Raw genomic sequence first — 20668 nt, 5'->3', positions numbered from 1 at the left:
GGCCGGCCCCAAAGCTTCATGGAATCCCTGTCATTTTCTGCACCGAATTTCCGGCCGAGATAGTTCTCTATTGACTATAATCTATCGTAGATCCGTCGAACATTTAACTGTTTCCAGTACCTAGAAGAAAGCACAAGTCACACCTCTCGACAAGAAGGATAGCAAAAGTATTACAAAATCTTAGAACTTATTCTGAGCTCAGACATAATGAGATTTCCAACAGAAACGACCTCCTTCATACCAACCAGCATAGATCATCTGAAACCCTTCTCACACTTTTCACACATGACATCATGGGTCAAGTCAGTCAAGTAGATGCAACATTTCTCAATTTTCGGAAAGCATTTAACTCAATACCACACCTACGCTTATTCAAAAATGCGACTGCATGGTATATCAGACGAAATTTGTGACTGCACTGAGAATTTTTTTGGTAGAAAGGACACAGCATATCTTTGATGAAGAGTCATCGACAGATGTATGTGCGGAAGCAAAAAAATGGTTCAAATGGCTCTGAGCACTATGGGACTCAACTGCTGAGGTCATTAGTCCCCTAGAACGTAGAACTAGTTAAACCTAACTAACCTAAGGACATCACAAACATCCATGCCCGAGGCAGGATTCGAACCTGCGACCGTAGCGGTCTTGCGGTTCCAGACTGCAGCGCCTTTAACCGCACGGCCACTTCGGCCAGCTGTGCGGAAGTAACTTTGGGTGTATGGCAGAGAAGTGTGTTGGATCCGTTGCTGTCATGTTCTATACTAATCATCTAGCGCACAATATTAATAGTACCCTCAAAATATCGCAGATGATGCTGTTATCAACAACGAAGTACAGTCTGCACGAAGCTGTACAAATTTTCAGCCAGATCTTGATAAGATTTCAAAGTAGCACAAAGATTGGCAACTTGATTTAAATGATCAGAAATGTAAAATCGTACACTTCACAAAACGAAGAAACACAGTAACCAATGAATATAGTATGAGGGAGTCTGTACACTCGTACAAATACCCAGGTGTAACACTAGGAACATGAAATGGAATGATCACAAAGATTCAGTTGTGAGTAAAATAGGCAGCTGACTTTTTTTTATTGGTAGACTACTATGGAAATGCAACCGATCTGCACTCACGCTCATAAATTAACGATAATGCTGATAGATGTTGAAACAAAGCTCTGGTGGGCGGTTTGTGGGTTTAAATCACCTCGGGGTATGACCATGCGGTGCATTTGACCTGCGGTCGTCGCACGGTTGCGCTGGCAGCAGTCCACATACGCAGAGGTGTGTTGGTGCATGTCAGAGTACGGTGCAGCGAGTGTGCAGATGTTTTCAGACGTGCTAATGGTGACTGTGTGTTGAAAATGGCTCAAAGAACACATATTGATGACGTTAAGAGAGGTATAATACTAGGGCGACTGGAGGCTGGTCAAACACAGCAGGTCGTAGCACGGGCGCTCCGTGTGCCACAAAGTGTGAGCTCAAGATTATGGCACGATTCCAGCAGACAGGAAACGTGTCCAGGCGCTACAGTACGGGACGTCCACAGTGTACAACACCACAAGAGGACCGATATCTCACCATCAGTGCCCGCAGACGGCTACGGAGTACTGCAGGTAGCCTTACTCGGACCCTTACCACAGCCACTGCAACAGTTGTCTCCAGACACACAGTCTACAGACGACTGAACAGACATGATTTATTCGCCTGGAGACCTACAAGGTGCATTCCACTGACCCCTGGTCACAGGAGAGCCTGTACAGCGTGGTGTCAAGAACACAGTACATGGTCATTGGAACAATGGTCCCACGTTATGTTCACAGACGAGTCCAGGTATAGTCCGAACAGTGATCCTCGCCGGGTTTTCATCTGGTGTGAACCAGGAACCAGATACCAACCCCTTAATGTCCTTGAAAGGGACCTGTATGGAGGTCGTGGTTTGATGGTGTGTAGGATAATGATTGTTGCATGTACACCCCTGCATGTCTTTCACAGAGGATCTGTAACAGGTCACGTGTATCGGGACGTCATTTCGCACCAGTATGGCCGCCTTTTCAGGGGTGCAGTGGGTCCCACCTTCCCCCTGATGGATGATAACGCACGGCCCCACCGAGCTGCCATCGTGGAGGAGTTCCTTGAAACAGAAGATATCAGGCGAATGGAGTGGCCTGCCTGTTCTCCCGACCTAAACCCCATCGAGCACGTCTGGGATGCTCTCGGTCGACGTATCGCTGCACGTCTTCAAACCCCTACGACACTTCAGGAGCTCCGACAGGCACTGGTGTAAGAATGGGAGGCTATACATCTACATCTACATTTATACTCCGCAAGTCACCCAACGGTGTGTGGCGGAGGGCACTTTACGTGCCACTGTCGTTACCTCCCTTTCCTGTTCCAGTCGCGTATGGTTCGCGGGAAGAACGACTGCCGGAAAGCCCCCGTGCGCGCTCGAATCTCTCTGATTTTACATTCGTGATCTCCTCGGGAGGTATAAGTAGGGGGAAGCAATATATTCGATACCTCATCCAGAAACGCACCCTTTCGAAACCTGGCCAGCAAGCTACACCGCGATGCAGGGCGCCTCTCTTGCAGAGTCAGCCACTTGAGTTTGCTAAACATCTCCGTAACGGTATCACGCTTACCAAATAACTCTGTGACGAAACGTGCCGCTCTTCTTTGGATCTTCTCTATCTCCTCCGTCAACCCTGCCTAGTACGGATCCCACACTAATGAGCAGTTGGTTGGTTGGTTGGTTGGTTTGGGGAAGGAGGCCAGACAGCGAGGTCATCGGTCTCATCGGATTAGGGAAGGACGGGGAAGGAAGTCGGCCGTGCCCTTTGAAAGGAACCATCCCGGCATTTGCCTGGAGCGATTTAGGGAAATCACGGAAAACCTAAATCAGGATGGCCGGACGCGGGATTGAACCGTCGTCCTTCCGAATGCGAGTCCAGTGTCTAACCACTGCGCCACCTCGCTCGGCCTGATGAGCAGTACTCAAGTATAGGTCGAACGAGTGTTTTGTAAACCACCTCCTTTGTTGATGGACTACATTTTCTAAGGACTCTCCCAATGAATCTCAACCTTACACCCGCCTTACCAACATTAATTTTATATGATTATTCCACTTAAAATAGTTTCGCACGCATACTCCCACATATTTTACAGAAGTAACTGCTACCAGTGTTTGTTCCACAATCATATAATCATACAATAAAGGATCCTTCTTTCTATGTATTCGCAATACATTACATTTGTCTATGTTAAGGGACAGTTGCCACTCCATGCACTAAGTGCCTATCCGCTGCAGATCTTCATGCATTTCGCTGCAATTATCTAATGCTGCAACATCTCTGTATACTACAGCAGCTGCTCGACCACTTGAACCAGAGTATGCCAACCCGATGTAGGGCCTGTGTACGTGTGCATGGTGATCATATCCCATATTGCTGTCGGGGTTCATGCGCAGGAAACAGTAGCCCATTGTTTCGGGACGTTTTTCTCAGCTTAACATCAATACCGTGGACTTACAGATCTGTGTCGTGTGTGGTCCCTATGTACCTATGCTATTAGCGCCAGTTTTGTGTAGTGTCACGTTGTGTGGCACCACATTCTGCAACTATCCTTAATTTACGAGCATGAGTCTGTAAAGGAGATTGCTTCCAAATTACTCGTACAACCCATCCTAGAAAACAGCTCAAGTGTGTGGGACCCGAACTGAATAGGATTAACAGGGGATGTTGAACGTACACAGAAAAGGGCAGCACGAATGGTCACAGGTTTGTTTGACCCTCGTGGGAGCTTCACTGGGAAGTTTGAAGGAACTGAACTGTCCGACTCAAGACAGACCGAAACTATCCCGAGAAAGTTTACTAACATCTACTAAAACTGTTTCAAGAATCGGCTTTACATAATGACTTTACGAATATACTAAAGCCTCCTACATATGACTCGTATAAGTATCGTGAGAATAAGATTAGATTAATTGCAGCACCCACAGAGGCATTTAATCAGTCATATTTCCTGAGCTCCATACATGAATGGAACGGGGAAAAAGCCGTAATAACGTACACTGGACGTACTCTCTGCCAAGTACTTCACAGTGGTCCATAGAGTACAGATGTAGATGTAGGATCTTACTCCCATAGAAAAAACTGAGACTGTTAGGACCAACAGCAGTTCGGTAGCTCTGCTAATCAACGAGAGGCGTCCTCTGGGTAAGGTATACCTGAAAAAACACGTGGACTCTCATCTTCGTCGAATTGGGGCCATAATCGAAGAAAGACGGTGTATTACAAAGTACTATTGTCATATCTACCGCAGGTGGCACGTTTTTTGTCCAGTGTACTCATAAGGAACACATCGGCTCCAGTGCATTTCTCTAAGGCTGAACACGTATCTACAAAATGTTCCTTGATAAACTTCTCCTCCCTTTCTCATACTCACTAGGTAATCTAATGGTTATGTGGTTTCAAAATGACGGAAGGACACCACAATGCGCATGCTGCGTTAGGAACTACTTAAAAGTGCAATTTATGTAACGATTGATTAGTCGGCGATTAGTTTCTTCTCCAACATATGGAGCATGCTGATGCACGTTCCGCAACTGTATTATTGATTCTGAATAAAATGCCAGCAACAGTTGCGGTTTTTTTAATTTTAGAAACCAAAACCGTCTTCGGTCCCCAGGGCTATTATCCACTGGTACGCCAGGACTGTTCAATAAAGAATGATCAGAATTTTTTTTGACAGCATACGTTTACTCCTCCTGATAATTTTGACGGTCCTTCTCAAAATAGTCTCCTGTGGGTGCGATGCACTTTTCCCAGCGCTTCTGCTAGTCTGCAAAGTCATGCTAGAATATACTCTATGTCTGGTGACGGAAAATGCCCCCCTCGAAGCTGTTTCTTCGTTTAGGGAATAGAAAAAAGTCACACAGGCCCAAATCCGGACTATAAGGAGGGCGCTGGATGCACTACACATAGATTTTTGCAAGATATTCAGTAACAACATTTGCAATATGTGGCCGTGCATTATTCTTGGTGTAACATCCAGCCTTTTTCACGCATGTGTGGTCTTTTGCATCTGCTACAGACTTGCAAAGATTTCATGTCAGCCCCGGCCAGTTACTGATATGTGCCAAATACATGCCGATAATCCTTTACATGAATAACAATAAATTAGAGCACCATAACTTTCCCAGAAGAGGAAACTACGTCTACTTCTTTGGGACGTGTTGATGAAGGAGATTTCCATGCTGAGCTTTGCTGTTTGCTCTTAGAATCAAAATGATGTAGCCAAATTTCATGGATCTTCCTCTAACATGAACTTCAACTGCGTACAAACCTGCATGCGAATGTTCTCTTGTTCAGAAATCCGCTTTCTTGCAGCCACTAAACCAGCATATGTAAATTTTCTGTCACCAACTTGCGCGTGGCACCCAATGAAAATTTGTAGTAAGTGTTCGTAATTCATGACCCTCTCTCACAATGACAGCAGCACTATTGGTGTTTTCTTCTACAGGAGAAGTAACTACACTCATGTGCTCAATTTAAGGATAATTTCAGAATGTGGTGCCACACAACATGGCACTACACAAAACTGGCGCTAATAGCATAGGCACATAGGGAACACACACGACACAGATCTGAAAGTCCATGGTATTGGTGATAAGTTGAGAAAACCGTCCCGAAACACATGTGCTATTAAACGCCACTGTTTCCTGCGCAGGTACCCCGACATCAATCTGGGATATGATCACCATGCACACGTACACAGGCTGCACAACGGGTTGGCGTACTCTGGATCAGGTGGTCGAGCAGCCGCTGGGGTATAGCCTATTCTTGCACCAGTGCCTGTCGGAGCTCCGGAAGTGTCGTAGGGATTTGAAGACAAGCGAGTATCCCAGACGCGCTCGATGGGGCTGGCTTAAATGGCTCTGAGCACTATGCGACTTAACTTCTGCGGTCATGAGTCGCCTAGAACTTAGAACTAATTAAACCTAACTAACCTAAGGACATCACACACATCCATGCCCGAGGCAGGATTCGAACCTGCGATCGTAGCGGCCGCGCGGTTCCAGACTGTAGCGCCTTTAACCGCTTGGCCACCACGGCCGGTGCTCGATGGGGTTAAGGTCTGGAGAACAGGCAGGCCATTCCATTCGCCTGATATTTTCTGTTTCAAGATAATCCGCCACGATGGCAGCTCCGTGGGGCGGTGCGTTATCATCCATCAGGAGTAAGGTGGGACCCACTGCACCCCTGAAAAGGCGGACATAGTGATGCAAAATGACGTTCCGATACACCTGACAGGCAGGGGTATACGTGCACCAATCATAATCCCACCCCACACCATCAAACCACGACCTCCATACTGGTCCCTTTCAAGGACATTAAGGGGTTGGTATCTGGTGAGAATCACTGTTCAGACCATACCTGGGCTCGTCCGTGAACATAACCCGGGACCACTGTTCCAATGACCATGTACTGTGTTCTTGACACCAGGCTTTACGGGCTCTCCTGTGACCAGGGGTCAGTGGAATGCACCTCGCAGGTCTCCAGGCGAATAAACAATGTCTGTTCAGTCGTCTGTAGACTGTGTATCTGGAGACAACTGCTGCACTGGCTGCGGTTAGGTCCCGAGCAAGGCTACCTGCAGTACTCCGTGGCCGTCTGTGGGCACTGATGGTGAGATATCGGTCTTCTTGTGGTGTTGTACACTGTGGACGTCCCGTACTGTAGCGCCTGGACACGTTTCCTGTCTGCTGGAATCGTTGCCATAATCTTGAGATCACACTTTGTGGCACACGGAGCGCCCGTGCTACGACCTGCTGTGTTTGACCAGCCTCCAGTCGCCCTAGTATTATACCTCTCTTAACGTCATCAATATGTGTTCTTTGAGCCGTTTTCAACACACAGTCACCATTAGCACGTCTGAAAACGTCTGCACACTTACTCGCTGCACCGTGCTCTGACATGCACCAACACATCTCTGCGTATGTGGACTGCTGCCAGCGCCACCGTGTGACGAGTGCAGGTCAAATGCACCGCATGGTCATATCCCGAGGTGATTTAAAACCGCAAACCGCCCACCAGAACGTTGTTTCACCATGTATCAGCATTATCCTTAATTTATGAGCAAGAGTGTAGATAGCCGGATCCAACCTCCTTTTAAGTTTCCAGAACGACATATTCACTCTGTAGCGGAGTGTGCGCTGATATAAAACTTCCTGGCAGATTAAAAATGTGTGCCGGACCGAGACTCGAACTCGGGACCTTTGCCTTTCGCGGGCAAGTGCTCTACCAGCTGAGCTACCCAAGCACGACTCACGCTCCGTCCTCACAGCTTTACTTCTGCCAGTAACTCGTCTCCTACCTTCCAAACTTTACAGAAGGTCTCCTGCGAACCTTGCAGAACTAGCACTCCTGAAAGAAAGTGCACTTGCCCGCGAAAGACAAAGGTCCCGAGTTCGAGTCTCGGTCCGGCACACAGTTTTAATCTGCCAGGAAGTTTCATATCAGCGCACACTCCGCTGCAGAGTGAATATCTCATTCTGGAAACATCCCCCAGGCTGTGGCTAAGCCGTGTCTCCGAAATATCCTTTCTTTCAGGGGTGCTAGTTTTGCAAGGTTCGCAGGAGAGCTTCTGTAAAGTTTGGAAGGTAGGAGACGAGGTGCTGGCAGAAGTAAAGCTGTGAGGACGGGGCGTGAGTCGTGCTTGGGTAGCTCAGTTGGTAGAGCACTTGCCCGCGAAGTCAAAGGCCCCGATTTCGAGTCTCGGTCCGGCACACAGTTTCAATCTGCCATAAAGTTCCGTTTAAGTTGATTGTCGCCCCTCTTGAAACAATTCCAGCCATTTTCAAGTTTTCCTGTAGGGAAGAAGAGACTCTCCATAGGCCTCCCGTAATAGGCCGCAGCAGAAGATCTGTTGATATGAAAGCAGAATTTCAAAGCCGCATAAATGTTCATAGCGTATCATCTCTACAGCTGCGGTAGGCAATACTGAACATGTCTTAGCTTGCCTGCCTGCTACAGGCGGGACAATGAAAGTAGGTCGGCGTGTTTGTTCGCATTTAACTAACAGAATGTTATAAGATTAAATCCTGTCGCGAGAAATTGTGACCATAAAAAATTATGATCATTCATTATTGAACAGCGCTCGTATGCGAGACGTCCTGAGAGAACACAGAATGACAGCACTGGATAATGGCCACGTGTATCTAAACCGATCTTGGTTTCCAAAATGAAAAGAAAATTGCATCTGGTGCTGGCATTTTATTCAAAACAATTGACTTCGGCGTGATCTATGCCCAACTTGGATCAGATATGAAGCTCATGGTTTTCTTATTCTGGGGTCATGTGAGGAGCTAAATTTACCTTCAGTCCACGTTCGTATGGATACCTGCCACTACTCCCCTTGGGATGTTATAGAATGCGTCAGTCAAAATTCATCGTTGTTTTATTGATGAACAAGTTTTGAACAGCGGGTGTAAAGAAACAGAATAATCTTTTAATACGACCTTAAAAAAGTGTGCATGTTTTGACTGCGGGTGGTACACAACTCATGTAATTTGTTTTGTTTGTTTTAGCATCTCTTTCCATTCACGAAATACTACAGTCGTCAGAACGTAATGAGCAACCGACTGCTTTGTTTAAGAAAGGTTGCAAATCGAAGGAAACGCATCTGAAAAGAGAGTCATAATTTTATCTTCATCGTTGCAGTTTATTGGTACGGATTTGCGACCAAACCTTTGTAAGTTTCTGAGTATGAGGTCTAGAATTGTAATGTGCGCAATACAGTCTAGCTAAATTTTATACGAGTTGTTTGTAACTCCTAAATGTGATTATTATTGGGGTTTTCGGACATATATTTTATTAGCTGCTTCTGTCTAAGAAATGTGGTTATCATTTGGATTTTGGATCTGATATTCCATTTACTGTGTATTCACTTGAGAAAGCAATAACCGCTTACTGTTCTGTGGTACTATCTCGTTTATTTTATTTTTATTTGCAGACTGCACAGCTTTGAGAGATTTCTGCTACGTCTTCCAGCCGTACCACCACAAGTAAGTTCAAATTCATTTTTTTCACTTATTTAATACATGTCCACCAACATTTTCCGTTCGTTATGCTAAAGTGTCTTCATGGTCTGTGCTCTTGGTGGCCAATCGATGAACGACAAGAAACTGAGCAGAAGACCAACTATTTTTCACGATTCTTAAACCAAATGTTAACAATGATGAAATCGCAATATGAGTAAAATTACCCCAAGCGCCATCCCCGTGTTCTATGTTCAATTCCTCCTATCGAAAGGCAATCGCTTATCATAATTAAATTTTCTTCTCCCTTAATGATTGAACAATTAATTTTTCCTCTTTGTCCATTCTTTCAGTATCATTATCTGTGTATCCAGTTCGCTTCGTGTATGTTGGCTATGATAATGCGTTCAATATGCCCTTCATAGTAGCTTATCCGCATTCCTATTTTCTTACTCATTATTACACCTTCTCCTGCGTTATCAATAGCTGATTTTGTATTTACAATCGTACATTCAACTGATCAGAAGTCCTGTTCTTTCTGCCACCACAGTTCACAATTCCCACCTTGTTATTGCACCAGTAAACCACGTTCTTGCAGTACCGACTTGTATTACCTTTTCCCGTTCCTACCCACGCGCCGCCTCCCAGGCGGGATACAAAAATTTCCTCTTGCTTTCAGCCGTTTGCAGACCAACACAGCAAAGTCGTACTGGATAATGTTGTATGGCCAGAACACTTATCCAGATTATAATGAAATTTTCACTCTGCAGGGGAGAGTGCATTCTGGAAACGTCTCCCAGGCTATGGCTAAGCCATATCTCCCCAACATTCTTTTTACCGGGAGTGCTATAGTCTTGCAAGTTTCGCAGGAGAGCTCCTGTAAAGTTTGAAAGGTAGGAGACGAGATACTGGCGGAAGTTATGTTGTGAGGACGGGTCCTGAGTCGTGCATGAGTAGCTCAGTCAGTAGAGCACTTGCCCGCGAAGGTCAAAGGTTCCAAGTTCGAGTCTTGGTCCGACAAAAAAAACAATAATAATAATAATAATAATAATAATAATAAAATAAAAAATAAAATAAAAAGCAGATTTTATCTGCCACGAAGTTTCAGTTACCCATACTATTGCCTCCGCAAAGAAAAGTCTGCTACAGCAGACACAAACACCTCCGATGTTGTTGCACCCGCAGTACGACTGACTATTTGTATCGTTGAGGCACGCACGCCACCCCATCGCGGCAAGGTCCATGGCTAGCGGGGGAAGTCGACACACCTGGGAGTATTACTGTGCGACACGCGTGGTCTTTTCTCTTAATTTTGTTCCAACTGCTTGTGCCGCTCGGCGTGTCCCTCATATCTTTCGGAGATAGCAGTGTATTCGTCTCAAGCATCAGTTACGCAACCCACTTGAAGTTTCTTCAGTTGAAGAGCTTAGAGAGGCAGTATACTGTGAAAACACTGCACTGTTTGTGGAAAGAACGAGATTCAGTTAAACAGACCTTCTTACCGTAGGGTTAATTCCTTTCTTTGGTTTCCCAAAAGATCATTCAGTTGTGATCCATCCATAATCAAGAACACCCTGTTCGTCATTCTGCTTACAATTACCAAGAGAGAGAACGTACCGCTCCCTCTGATGTCGCTGCTAAGGAATCGCTGCCCCTCACATTGCATATGTTATGGTACGAAAATACTACGTTAAGTTTTGGCTTTTGTGTCGGCATAAAATCCATCGCAATGCGTGACTGTATTTTACTGTAGCGATGAAATAATGTTTGAGTTTCCAATCTTACTGTTAAACTCAAGACACTGTACTGATATTCCATCATGTTTGAGGTTCAGTCATGAATGAAAAGACTATCCATTCATTTTAATGTTTGAGTTTGAGCAAACATCCAAAGAGAGCTGTGCTGCATTAATCACCTGACAGGTAGTACTTTTGGCTCTGTATAGTTGTAACACCATAGCTCTAATGCTCTACTCATCTATTTTTTTTTCTTTCATTTAATATTACATCGTTAAGAACCTGTAAATGTTTTTGATTGAATAGATAACACAAAATTGTATACTCTTTTCTTTGTTAAAACTTCGATGTCGTAGTTTGTTTCAATGCAAAGTAGTGTATCTGTACTGTAAATACTTTGTCCCATTTGGAGGGAACAAAACTTACTGTATATAATTGTAATTCTGTGTGAATAATTCTTTGTAGAAGTGTCAATATGTGAAAATGTTCTGTTTTATTTAATGTGTTTGATTGCTGTTATGTGAACTGCTGATCCTCACTTAGGGCTCTTAGTTATTCTGTATGTAAACGGTGTAGTGGTTCCCCTCGGGAACGGAACTGTGTAGCGCGCGCAAATTGTGGTTGGCTTAGGTGGAAAAGGTGGAACTGATAGTCAGTCGGGGACGAGCAGTCAGTCGGGAACGAGCCAGCAGTCAGAGATGAGCTAAGAGTCCGTGCACTGCTGTGTAAAAGTTGCATAGTGCTGGTTTCGAGAGAGGCTTTTCTGTCATTTTCCAATGCCTCGGATGGATGGATAATCAGCTGGAACTATTCTGGAATTAGTATCTGTCGTCGCCACCAAGAAATAACAGAGTCCAGTAATTCAGTCTGCAAATCCACCTACCAACATGCAGTTGCCACCACGTTGCGCAATCACTGTAAAGCAATACTATAATGATGTACAGTGAAGGATCAGCTTAATGGATGTGTTATTGTGCTGAAATATAAGGTAATTTATATCTGAATTTATGTACCAACCTTGATTTTCTCCTCATCATAACACCTCTCAGGTTCCTCTCCGTTTGAGCTGAAGTGATATCCGAGTGTCCTTACTAAAAGAAGTTAAAGCCTAGAGTTTTGCTAATTAATGTCTCTTGAACTTAGTAAAAAGAAAGTTAAAGTTAATGTGGCAATAGAATGAGTTAAAGTAAATATTATTTGCTCAAAATAACTTTCCTATTAAAACTGCTATTTAAAGTGCTGTTGCTAACTTCAATATTAAAAGTTCTTAAGACTGAGACTTATAAGGCAAATGATCACATTATTGTCTGTAATAAATCCTAAAAGGTGAGTCAGTTTCTTGCAATTTGGTCAGTATTGTGTTTCGCTGTAGTAAAAGTGAGAAAGCTGCAGTTGTGAAACTTTATATATTCATGTTTGCTAAGTGTTTGTGTATCTTGTGTATTAGAAGTGCATGTTAATAGTAATATTATAAAGACCATTCACTTTACGTAAGCCTGAAAGTAATAGGGTGTTTCGGTATCTCTTATAATTTAGCAAATAGTTTGTGCTGCTCCAGTTGTTAGCTTCAATCTTAAAACATATGTGTGTTAGAGTTCATTGCACTCGCGTGTGGCCAAGTCTAGGTTGTGTTTGTCCGTTATAGTTACTTATACCTACTTTCTTAAACGAGAATGTTAATCATTCTCTTGCCTAGTTAGGCTGGCGGCCGTTTTCTTTATCCGTTGAACAGTGCAGATAGGCAAAATTTTGTTTGGTACTGTTCAAATATTTACGTAATTCTGACTTTCATTTCCGGTAAGCCATTTGCGTTAGGTACAACACGGTCAACTTAACAAAAATCCTCCCAGAGGGTAACACTGCTCTGTTGCTTTATACCATAATTGCTATAGCAAAATAGTTTTATTTCAAAGCCTGTTTCCAGCTTTAAGGTTATGGTGTAGCGGTAGCAGACGGGAGTGTTATATAGTGACGGAATTTGTTTAAGAAAATGTGCAAGAAACATGATAGAAAATAAATGGGTTGCTTTGACGGCACGAAATACTGAATGTAAAAGTCTCATGGAGAATATACATACGGGATGTTAAAGTTCATCGACGAAAGGAAAAAAAAATGTAAAAATGTAGCAGCCGGTGCTGAATACAGACTTTTAAAAATGCCTTGTGGCTAGGGCCTCCCGTCGGGTAGACCGTTCGCCTGGTGCAAGTCTTTCGAGTTGACGCCACTTCGGCGACTTGCGTGTCGATGGGGATGAAATGATGATGAAAGACACACAACACCCAGTCATCACGAGGCGTGACTGACAAAGAACAAAATGGCAGAGAAGGAATGGCTAGAGGAGAGATGCAAAGCTGTGTAAGCAAGCAGAACTATAGGGACACGGATGCCAAGTATCTGAAAATTAAAGAAACCTTCGGAAAAAAGAGAAACAGGAGTGCCAACATCAATAGCTCAGATGGTAAACCAGTACTAAGCAAAGAAGGCAAGGCTTAAACGCGGAACGAATACATGCGAGAGCATACTGAAAAGTAATGCCTTCCAATTTTTTATGTGAAAGCTCTCGAAGCATTTTAAATAAAACAAACGTTATTAATATCATATATCTTTAGTCTTCATGTCTACCAATATGCTTCTCGACAGTACCCTGGCGACGAACGCATTTCTCGCAACGAAACACTAGTTTGTTGATACCGTCACTGTAGAATGTTTGACTTTACTGACGGGACCGAGCGAGGTGGCGCAGTGTTTAGCACACTGGACTCGCATTCGGGAGGACGACGGTTCAAACCCGCGTCCGGCCATCCAGATTTAGGTTTTCCCTGATTTCCACAAATCGCTCTAGGCAAATACCGGGATGGTTTCTTCCCTGACACAATCCGACCTACTGCTACGTCTCTAATGACCTAAATGTCCTGCTGGAACAACACATACCTTCCAGAACGAGATTTTCACTCTGCAGCTCAGTGTAAGCTGTTATGAAACTTCCTGGCAGATAAACACTGTGTGCCGGACCAAGACTCGAACTCGGGACTTTTGCCTTTCGTAGGCAAATACTCTATCATCTAAGCTACCCAAGCACGACTCACGCCCCGTCCTCACAGCTTTACTTCTGCCAGTATCCTGTCTCCTACCTTCCAAACTTCACAGAAGCTATGAGGACGGGGCGTGAGTCGTGCTTGGGTAGCTCATATCGTAGAGCACTTGCCCGCGAAAGGCACAGGTCCCGAGCGCACACTCCTCTGCAGAGTAAAAATCTCATTCTGGAAACATCCACCAGGCTGTGGCTAAGCGATGTCTCCGCAATATCCCTTCTTCCAGGAGTGCTAGTTCTGCAAGTTTCGCAGGAGAGCTTCTATGAAGTTTGGAAGGTAGGAGACGAGTTACTGGCAGCTGTGAGGACGGGGCGTAAGTTGTGCTTGGGTAGCTCAGATGGCAGAGCACTAGCCCACTAAAGGCAAAGGTCCCGAGTTCGAGTCTCGATCCGGCACGCTGTTTTGATCTGCCAGGAAGTTTCAACACATACCTTCCTGTTGAAAGAACGGCAAAAGAACAGGTCACAATTAGTGTCAGTTGTTGTCATAGCGAAGATGATGACACACGAGAATGCTCAGCCTTTGGCTCGGGTTCGATCCGTACGACGGTCCCATGCGCATTTTTTGTATAGCTCTCTTGTTCGGTTTTACGGAACCTGTAAGTAGGCTGTTTAGGTTTTTTTATTGGTAACGCCACCTCAGTATGAAAATCACTGGCTGTGCCGTGTGCAGTCTGTGGCTGCTTTGCATTGTTGTAATACTCGCCATTGTAGTGTTAGGCAGCTGGCTGCGAACAGCGTGTAGCGTTGCGCAGTTGGAGGTGAGCCGCCAGCAGTGGTGGATGTGGGGAGAGAGATGGCGGAGTTTTGTAATTTGTCATGAACTGCTATATATATGATGATATCAAGGTAAATACATTCTTTGTTCTCTATTAATATCTTTCATTTGCTAACTATCCCTATCAGTAGTTAGTGCCTTCCATAGTTTGAATCTTTTATTTAGCTAGCAGTAGTGGCGCTCGCTGTATTGCAGTAGCTTGAGCAGCGAGGATTTTTGTGAGGTAAGTGATTTGTGAAAGGTATAGTTTAATGTTAGTCAGGGCCATTCTTTTGTAGGGAATTTTGAAAGTCAGATTGCGTTGCGCTAACAAAATATTGTGTGTCAGTATAAGCACAGTCCTGTAAAATTATTAAAAGGGGACGTTTCATATGTCGACCCTTAGCCTAGGATACCTCACTGGAATCTTCTGATTTTTTCATGTAGTTTGTGTAATTAGTGTAGATTTTGTTTATTGCTAGCGCGTAATTGTAGAGAGAATCTCCTTTGTAGTTGTAGTCTTTCATTGTTGTACAGTAAAACAGGTGTGGCACGCATGTAGATTTGCACCAAGTATTTCGCAGCTGCAATTAGCTAGATATTATTTTCAGTGTCATATTAATGTGTTTTCTTATTTTTGCTCTTCAAATTGTGCTTTTCTGTGTTGTCGTGTGAAATACTGTGACAATAATGGCGTGTGAAAAACGTAATACTAGGCTCCAAACTAAATTGAGAAATGACAGTGAAGACGAAAGCAGTGTGTTAGCGCCGCAGAGTAATGAATTAACTAATGTTCAAAGTAGTAATTTGGTAATTGCGCATAGGGAAATGGAGCGGGCGGCAAACAATGGTGTAGACAGTGAAACAATTAGAGAACAGGGAAGCATTATCGATCGATCGGTCGGCAACAGCTCGCCTCAGGAATCTGAAATGACAGGAAACAATCTCGCAAATATTGTAGACTCAGGTTTTGGGTCCTCACCGTTTTCTCAAATGAGTCAAGACACATTTTCTGCTTGTCAAAATGTGAATGTTGCCGGTGCAACTTCACTGCCGAATAGCACTGAGGAACATGTTTCAGACACCAGTGCACTGTTATTACAATTAATGCAACAAATGGGACAAAAGCTTCAAAAGTTAGACATAATGGAACAAAATCTTCAAAAGTTAGACACAGTGGAACAAAATCTTAAAAAGTTAGACACAACACTTGAACAAAATCAGAAACAAATAGGACAAAATCTTCAAAAATTAGACGCAATGGAACAAAATCTTCAAAAGTTAGACTCATTGGAGCAAACTCTTGAACAAACACGCGAGGATTTAACTACTGAGTTACATCACATTGAATCGAAATGTCAAAAAGTCTGTAGTGACGTAAAAACACAAATTTGTGAGCATTTCCAACCTATTTTTTCGCGTCATGAAAATGCACTACAGAATCACGAAGCAGCCATAAAAGAACTGCAAACTACTGTTCATGAAAATCATGAGACCTTGCAAGCTAAATTTGACTCAGTTGCATCTACCGATTCGGTTACGCAACTTGCAAAAACTCAGGAAAACTTGAAGGACACAGTAGATTCGATTTCAACACAAATGGACACTCTGAAACTTGGTTGAGAAAAACACACTGAGGAAATGTGTTCACTATCGGAGAAAGTAGCCGAACTTTCGGATCAGGTCACTAACTTATCTACAAAGGTAGATGATGATCTGAATGACACAAGACCTGTAGCCTTCACTGACACAGAAGAGTATGAACAAATTAGAAAATTCAAACAAAATCAAAATCAAATCAATACACAGTACAAAAGAGAAATCCGGGAAGTACAAGATCAGTTGACGCAGGTAATACAAGAATTACATATTTCAGAGGACACTCGCGCTCCAGTACAGGAAGAGGGACATAGAAATACGGAACAGCCACAAAATAATAACACAGCGCATTTCGGAAATTATGAAAGAAATTGGCAAGGTGCACCGAATTTTGAAGTGGAACCGCCGAAACGACGTAACAATGACCGATATGCGACTCGCCGACATGATGACTTTGACTATAAGCTGTTCATTACTACACGTAAATTCAAAACGTTTAAAAATTCTGCCAACGACATTCATCCACAAGCGTGGCTCCATCAATTCTCTCATTGTTTTCCCCCCAACTGGTCATTGGAGCACAGGTTAGAATTTATGTGTGGCTACTTGGAGAATGAACCAGCTGTAAGAATGCGATCGGTCATTCACGATTGTCACAGTGAAGGAGATTTTTATCATGCCTTTCTCTCAGCATATTGGTCTCAAGCCACACAAGACCGAGTAAAACATAGCATCATAATGATGAAACGTTTCGAACAATCTGAATTTTCCAGTATTATGAAATATTTTGAAGACATGTTACACAAGAATCAGTATCTTTCAAACCCATACAGCCCCTCATAACTCATCCGCATTTGCTTAATCAAACTGCCTGAACATTTACGACATATTATTTTAGCAGGACGTTGCAAAGACGACATTGAAGCTTTTCAGGGACTGTTACAAGAACTGGAAATTGACACTGACAATCGCGGAACGCAGGAGCACAACAATTACAGATCACATCCGTCGCAATTCCGCGATGAAAGAAATAATAACTGGACGCGACAAGGCTATTCTCACAACACAAATCGTGACCAAAAAAGACACCACCCATATGACAACCGTTGGCAGAATAATAGGTACAGAGAAAGATTGCACTTCCATAGTAGTGAATATGATAGAGATTACCATGGAAACAGACAATATGGGAACCAAAACAATTATTATCAAGGGAGACAGAATAACTTCAGACGCAACAGTTCGGCGCACAGCTACGATTCAGGGAGAAATTCTCCACCACATGACGGACAAGGAAGAAACTACGGAACCTACCGACATGACGACAGACGATATATTCGTAACGACAGACCTGAATTTCATCAGAACTGGCGGGATTCAAACAGAGCTGGGCCCTCTCGGCAAGGCGAATTTGTAGAAGTTAGGTCTCCTAATCCCAGTAACGACGCGCGCCAACAAAGAAACAGACAATGACTCGCACCGGAGGCAGCCACATGCGCCCGCTGGCTCAGGGAAAAATAACATAGACGCTAACCTTGAGAAAAATTCCAGTATTCTTTACCGACGTATACCACATGATAATTGCGTTAAAGTTGAAACTCTGCATACTAGGAAGAGTAAAGGTTTACACCACATTTCACATGTAAAACCGTTTATAGAAAGATAATCTGCTTTTTAACTTAGTCTTTGCCATAAAATTTTTCACTTTACATTACTAGTATGCTTGTCAGATTTAGAATCTGTTAACATGCAACAATGTTTGAAGTTAAATATCCAGTCAAGAACCAAGAGAACTTATTGAAACAGAAATTACGAATACATTGTTATAGTGAACAGAGCGGCGTCACAGTGTTATTGTGTGTGTACATTCTTGCTTGTTAGTTCCACTATCACGTAACGACTATAAGGATCACATACTTAGAACATATACCGGCAACGCTAATGAGATTTTCATGCAACATTTTGGTTTACTTAAAAAAAAAAAATTCTGGATTTAAAGTACTTTCTGTGAAATACCAGAGGACACAGTGGTTAGTTTATGTGACAGCTACACGATGTTATCACGACGCTACTAATGAGTGACAATTTACAATGTTGCTTTTGCAGTGTATCTGTTTTACATCTGCACAATTTTTCTGAATTCTTCTGGAAAGTGAAACATGTTTTAGTAATTAACTTTTGTGGTATAGCAACAATGAGACAGCCTTTTTTGTGGCACAACAATACGTTACAGTACAGTACTTTCTTCATCACAACAATAAGCATAATAACTACGATATCTATACACAAAGCATTTCACTTTTGTTTATCATGAGGTAAGTACATTGACTTCTGCAGAACTTAGCTTTCGGAGGACGATAACTACGAGACTTCCACAGAGATTATGTTGTGACATGACACACAGTTTAGCGCTACAGGACACGTATTTGAGTGATTAATTTTGTACTTAAAACATTTATTTTTAAAGATTTTTAAATTGCAAAGAAAGTTTTCCGTGATACATTTCATTCCATTGCTGTAATCTGTAACACCTGAGGGTATAATTACATTAATCCTCAGGGGGGTACACGCTTACTTTGTGTACCATGTGTGTGGCAACCACAAGGAACCCTAGCTAATATGGTATTTGCTTATACAACTTTACACATTGGTACCATATTTCTCCAACACATAAATTACACAGCTATCTGATTATTTGACAGAGAAATAAACATTCTTTTTACTACGTCAGTGACAGATGTTTACGCAATTACACAGTTGGATAACTTCACACTTACGAAATTGTATGTTGTTTGTACTTTGTGAACTGTTCATATTTTTTCAGAACCATTGTGATACTATGAGAGCTTTGAATGATATATTTGGTAAGGGAGCATGATTTTAAAGTACGTTTGAGGTAGATGACACTTTTGACATGAGCAGAGAATTTTTTTTAAGTTTTGATATTATTGGAGGAAGCTACGACGATTTTGAGAGTTGACTGAGGTGTTATGACGTTATTTTTACGACGACTATGTGTATTATGTTGTTGCGGTATGTTTATGATCAATAAGCTGATGCTATATAAGGAATGTGATTACGTATTTATATGTATATGAATAATGAATAGAAGTTAGGGACTATGGTTTGTGAAAAAGGTTGTTGGAAACTAAGAATCGTACTTTAAGAGTTATGAAATGTGTGTATATGCGTGAATGTATCACAATGCTGGCGAAAATTTTTTGGATGCTGTTATATTTATAGGATTTTGTTTCTACAGATTTGTAACCCAGATTCTTGACCTGTGAAATATTTTTATATGAGACTGTCACTGTAGCGGAAACTGGTGTCGTAAATATTTCCGTACGAAAGTTAAGTGACCACCTGCACGTAATGCGTTGTGAGCGGCCAGGTGTGCCAGCCGCCTTGAGAAAAAGCCATTAGTGTGTGGCGCAGGTGGTAGAAAAAAAAAAGGGGGAGGCCATTATCCTCGCTATTGACATTCGTTTGTAGAAAGCATCGTAAATACGACACGCTAATAATAGCTTGGAAACATTCTTACATCTGCACACCTGATTAGGACAAGTGTCTATCTATGAGAATTGAGAGAAATGCCATATGGCTAGCTTTATGTATTTATTTCCTCATTTTGTTTAATATCTAGTTTCTAGCTGCACTGCAGCACTGGTTAAAATAAAATTTTATAGATGTACTAATATAAATATTTTCTGTCTCCAGATCCAGTAAATAATAGTTTTGTGATATATTTCCAAAAAATAAGGGAGCATAAAAAGACATTTCCCTTCACAGGAATTGCATAAACAATTTCTTTACGATTTGGTAACTTATCTGCTAGTGTAAGTTCTCGTGATGCATCACTCTAGTGTTAAGATGTGACATAGGTATTAGACATGGCCATTTTTAGTGTAATATTTTTTCTGCTTGAGCTATGTCATGTTTAGGTATAAGTTGCTGCTGTTTGCCAGGCATAGTGTTATTGAATTTGACTTTGTATTATTCTGTTAAGCCAGTTTTACTAATGATTTATTTTTATTGTTTGCTGCGCATTGCCTTAGATTAGTTGTAATATTACAATTGCTTTGCTAATTTCTTAATGCTGCTTGCTTCGCAAATCTGCGTTTTTTTCCATTGCTGTTTGTATTAATTGTTTTATGTGCTGCTGCATTGCCTCGTCCCTTAGTTTAGCATCTGAGCTCAGTAGATTTAAGTTAGCTTAAGAGGGGGTAGACTATATAAGAAACTATGATGAATTGGAAGAAATGCATTGAGAAGCTTAAAGAAAATGGTTTGGCCAAAAAAGTATTTTGAAAGAGGATATGAACCAAAAAAGTAGGGTTTAGGGACAACAGGTTTAGGTAGGATTTTCTTGGAAATAAATAATGAGGTAAGAAATATGTGAAATAAATACAGAAAGCATGCTTTGATAGGATTTTTTTGGTGGAAACAAATG

General features: G+C 42.5%; 1 protein-coding gene across 1 annotated transcript in view; it reads left to right on the top strand.

Moving 5' to 3' along the window:
• LOC126195350 (uncharacterized) overlaps nucleotides 1-20668 on the top strand; it is a 633865-nt gene that overhangs the window by 178129 nt on the left and 435068 nt on the right. Inside the window, exon 3 of the mRNA XM_049933928.1 lies at nucleotides 9011-9062. Coding sequence (XP_049789885.1) covers nucleotides 9011-9062 — 52 coding nt within the window. The remainder of the gene's footprint in view (nucleotides 1-9010; nucleotides 9063-20668) is intronic.

The sequence above is a fragment of the Schistocerca nitens genome, chromosome 7, assembly GCF_023898315.1.
Source record: "Schistocerca nitens isolate TAMUIC-IGC-003100 chromosome 7, iqSchNite1.1, whole genome shotgun sequence".
NCBI classification, from domain to species: Eukaryota; Metazoa; Arthropoda; class Insecta; order Orthoptera; family Acrididae; genus Schistocerca; species Schistocerca nitens.
The sequence above is the reverse complement of the archived record's forward strand: the minus strand, read 5'-3'. Positions and strand labels throughout refer to the sequence as shown.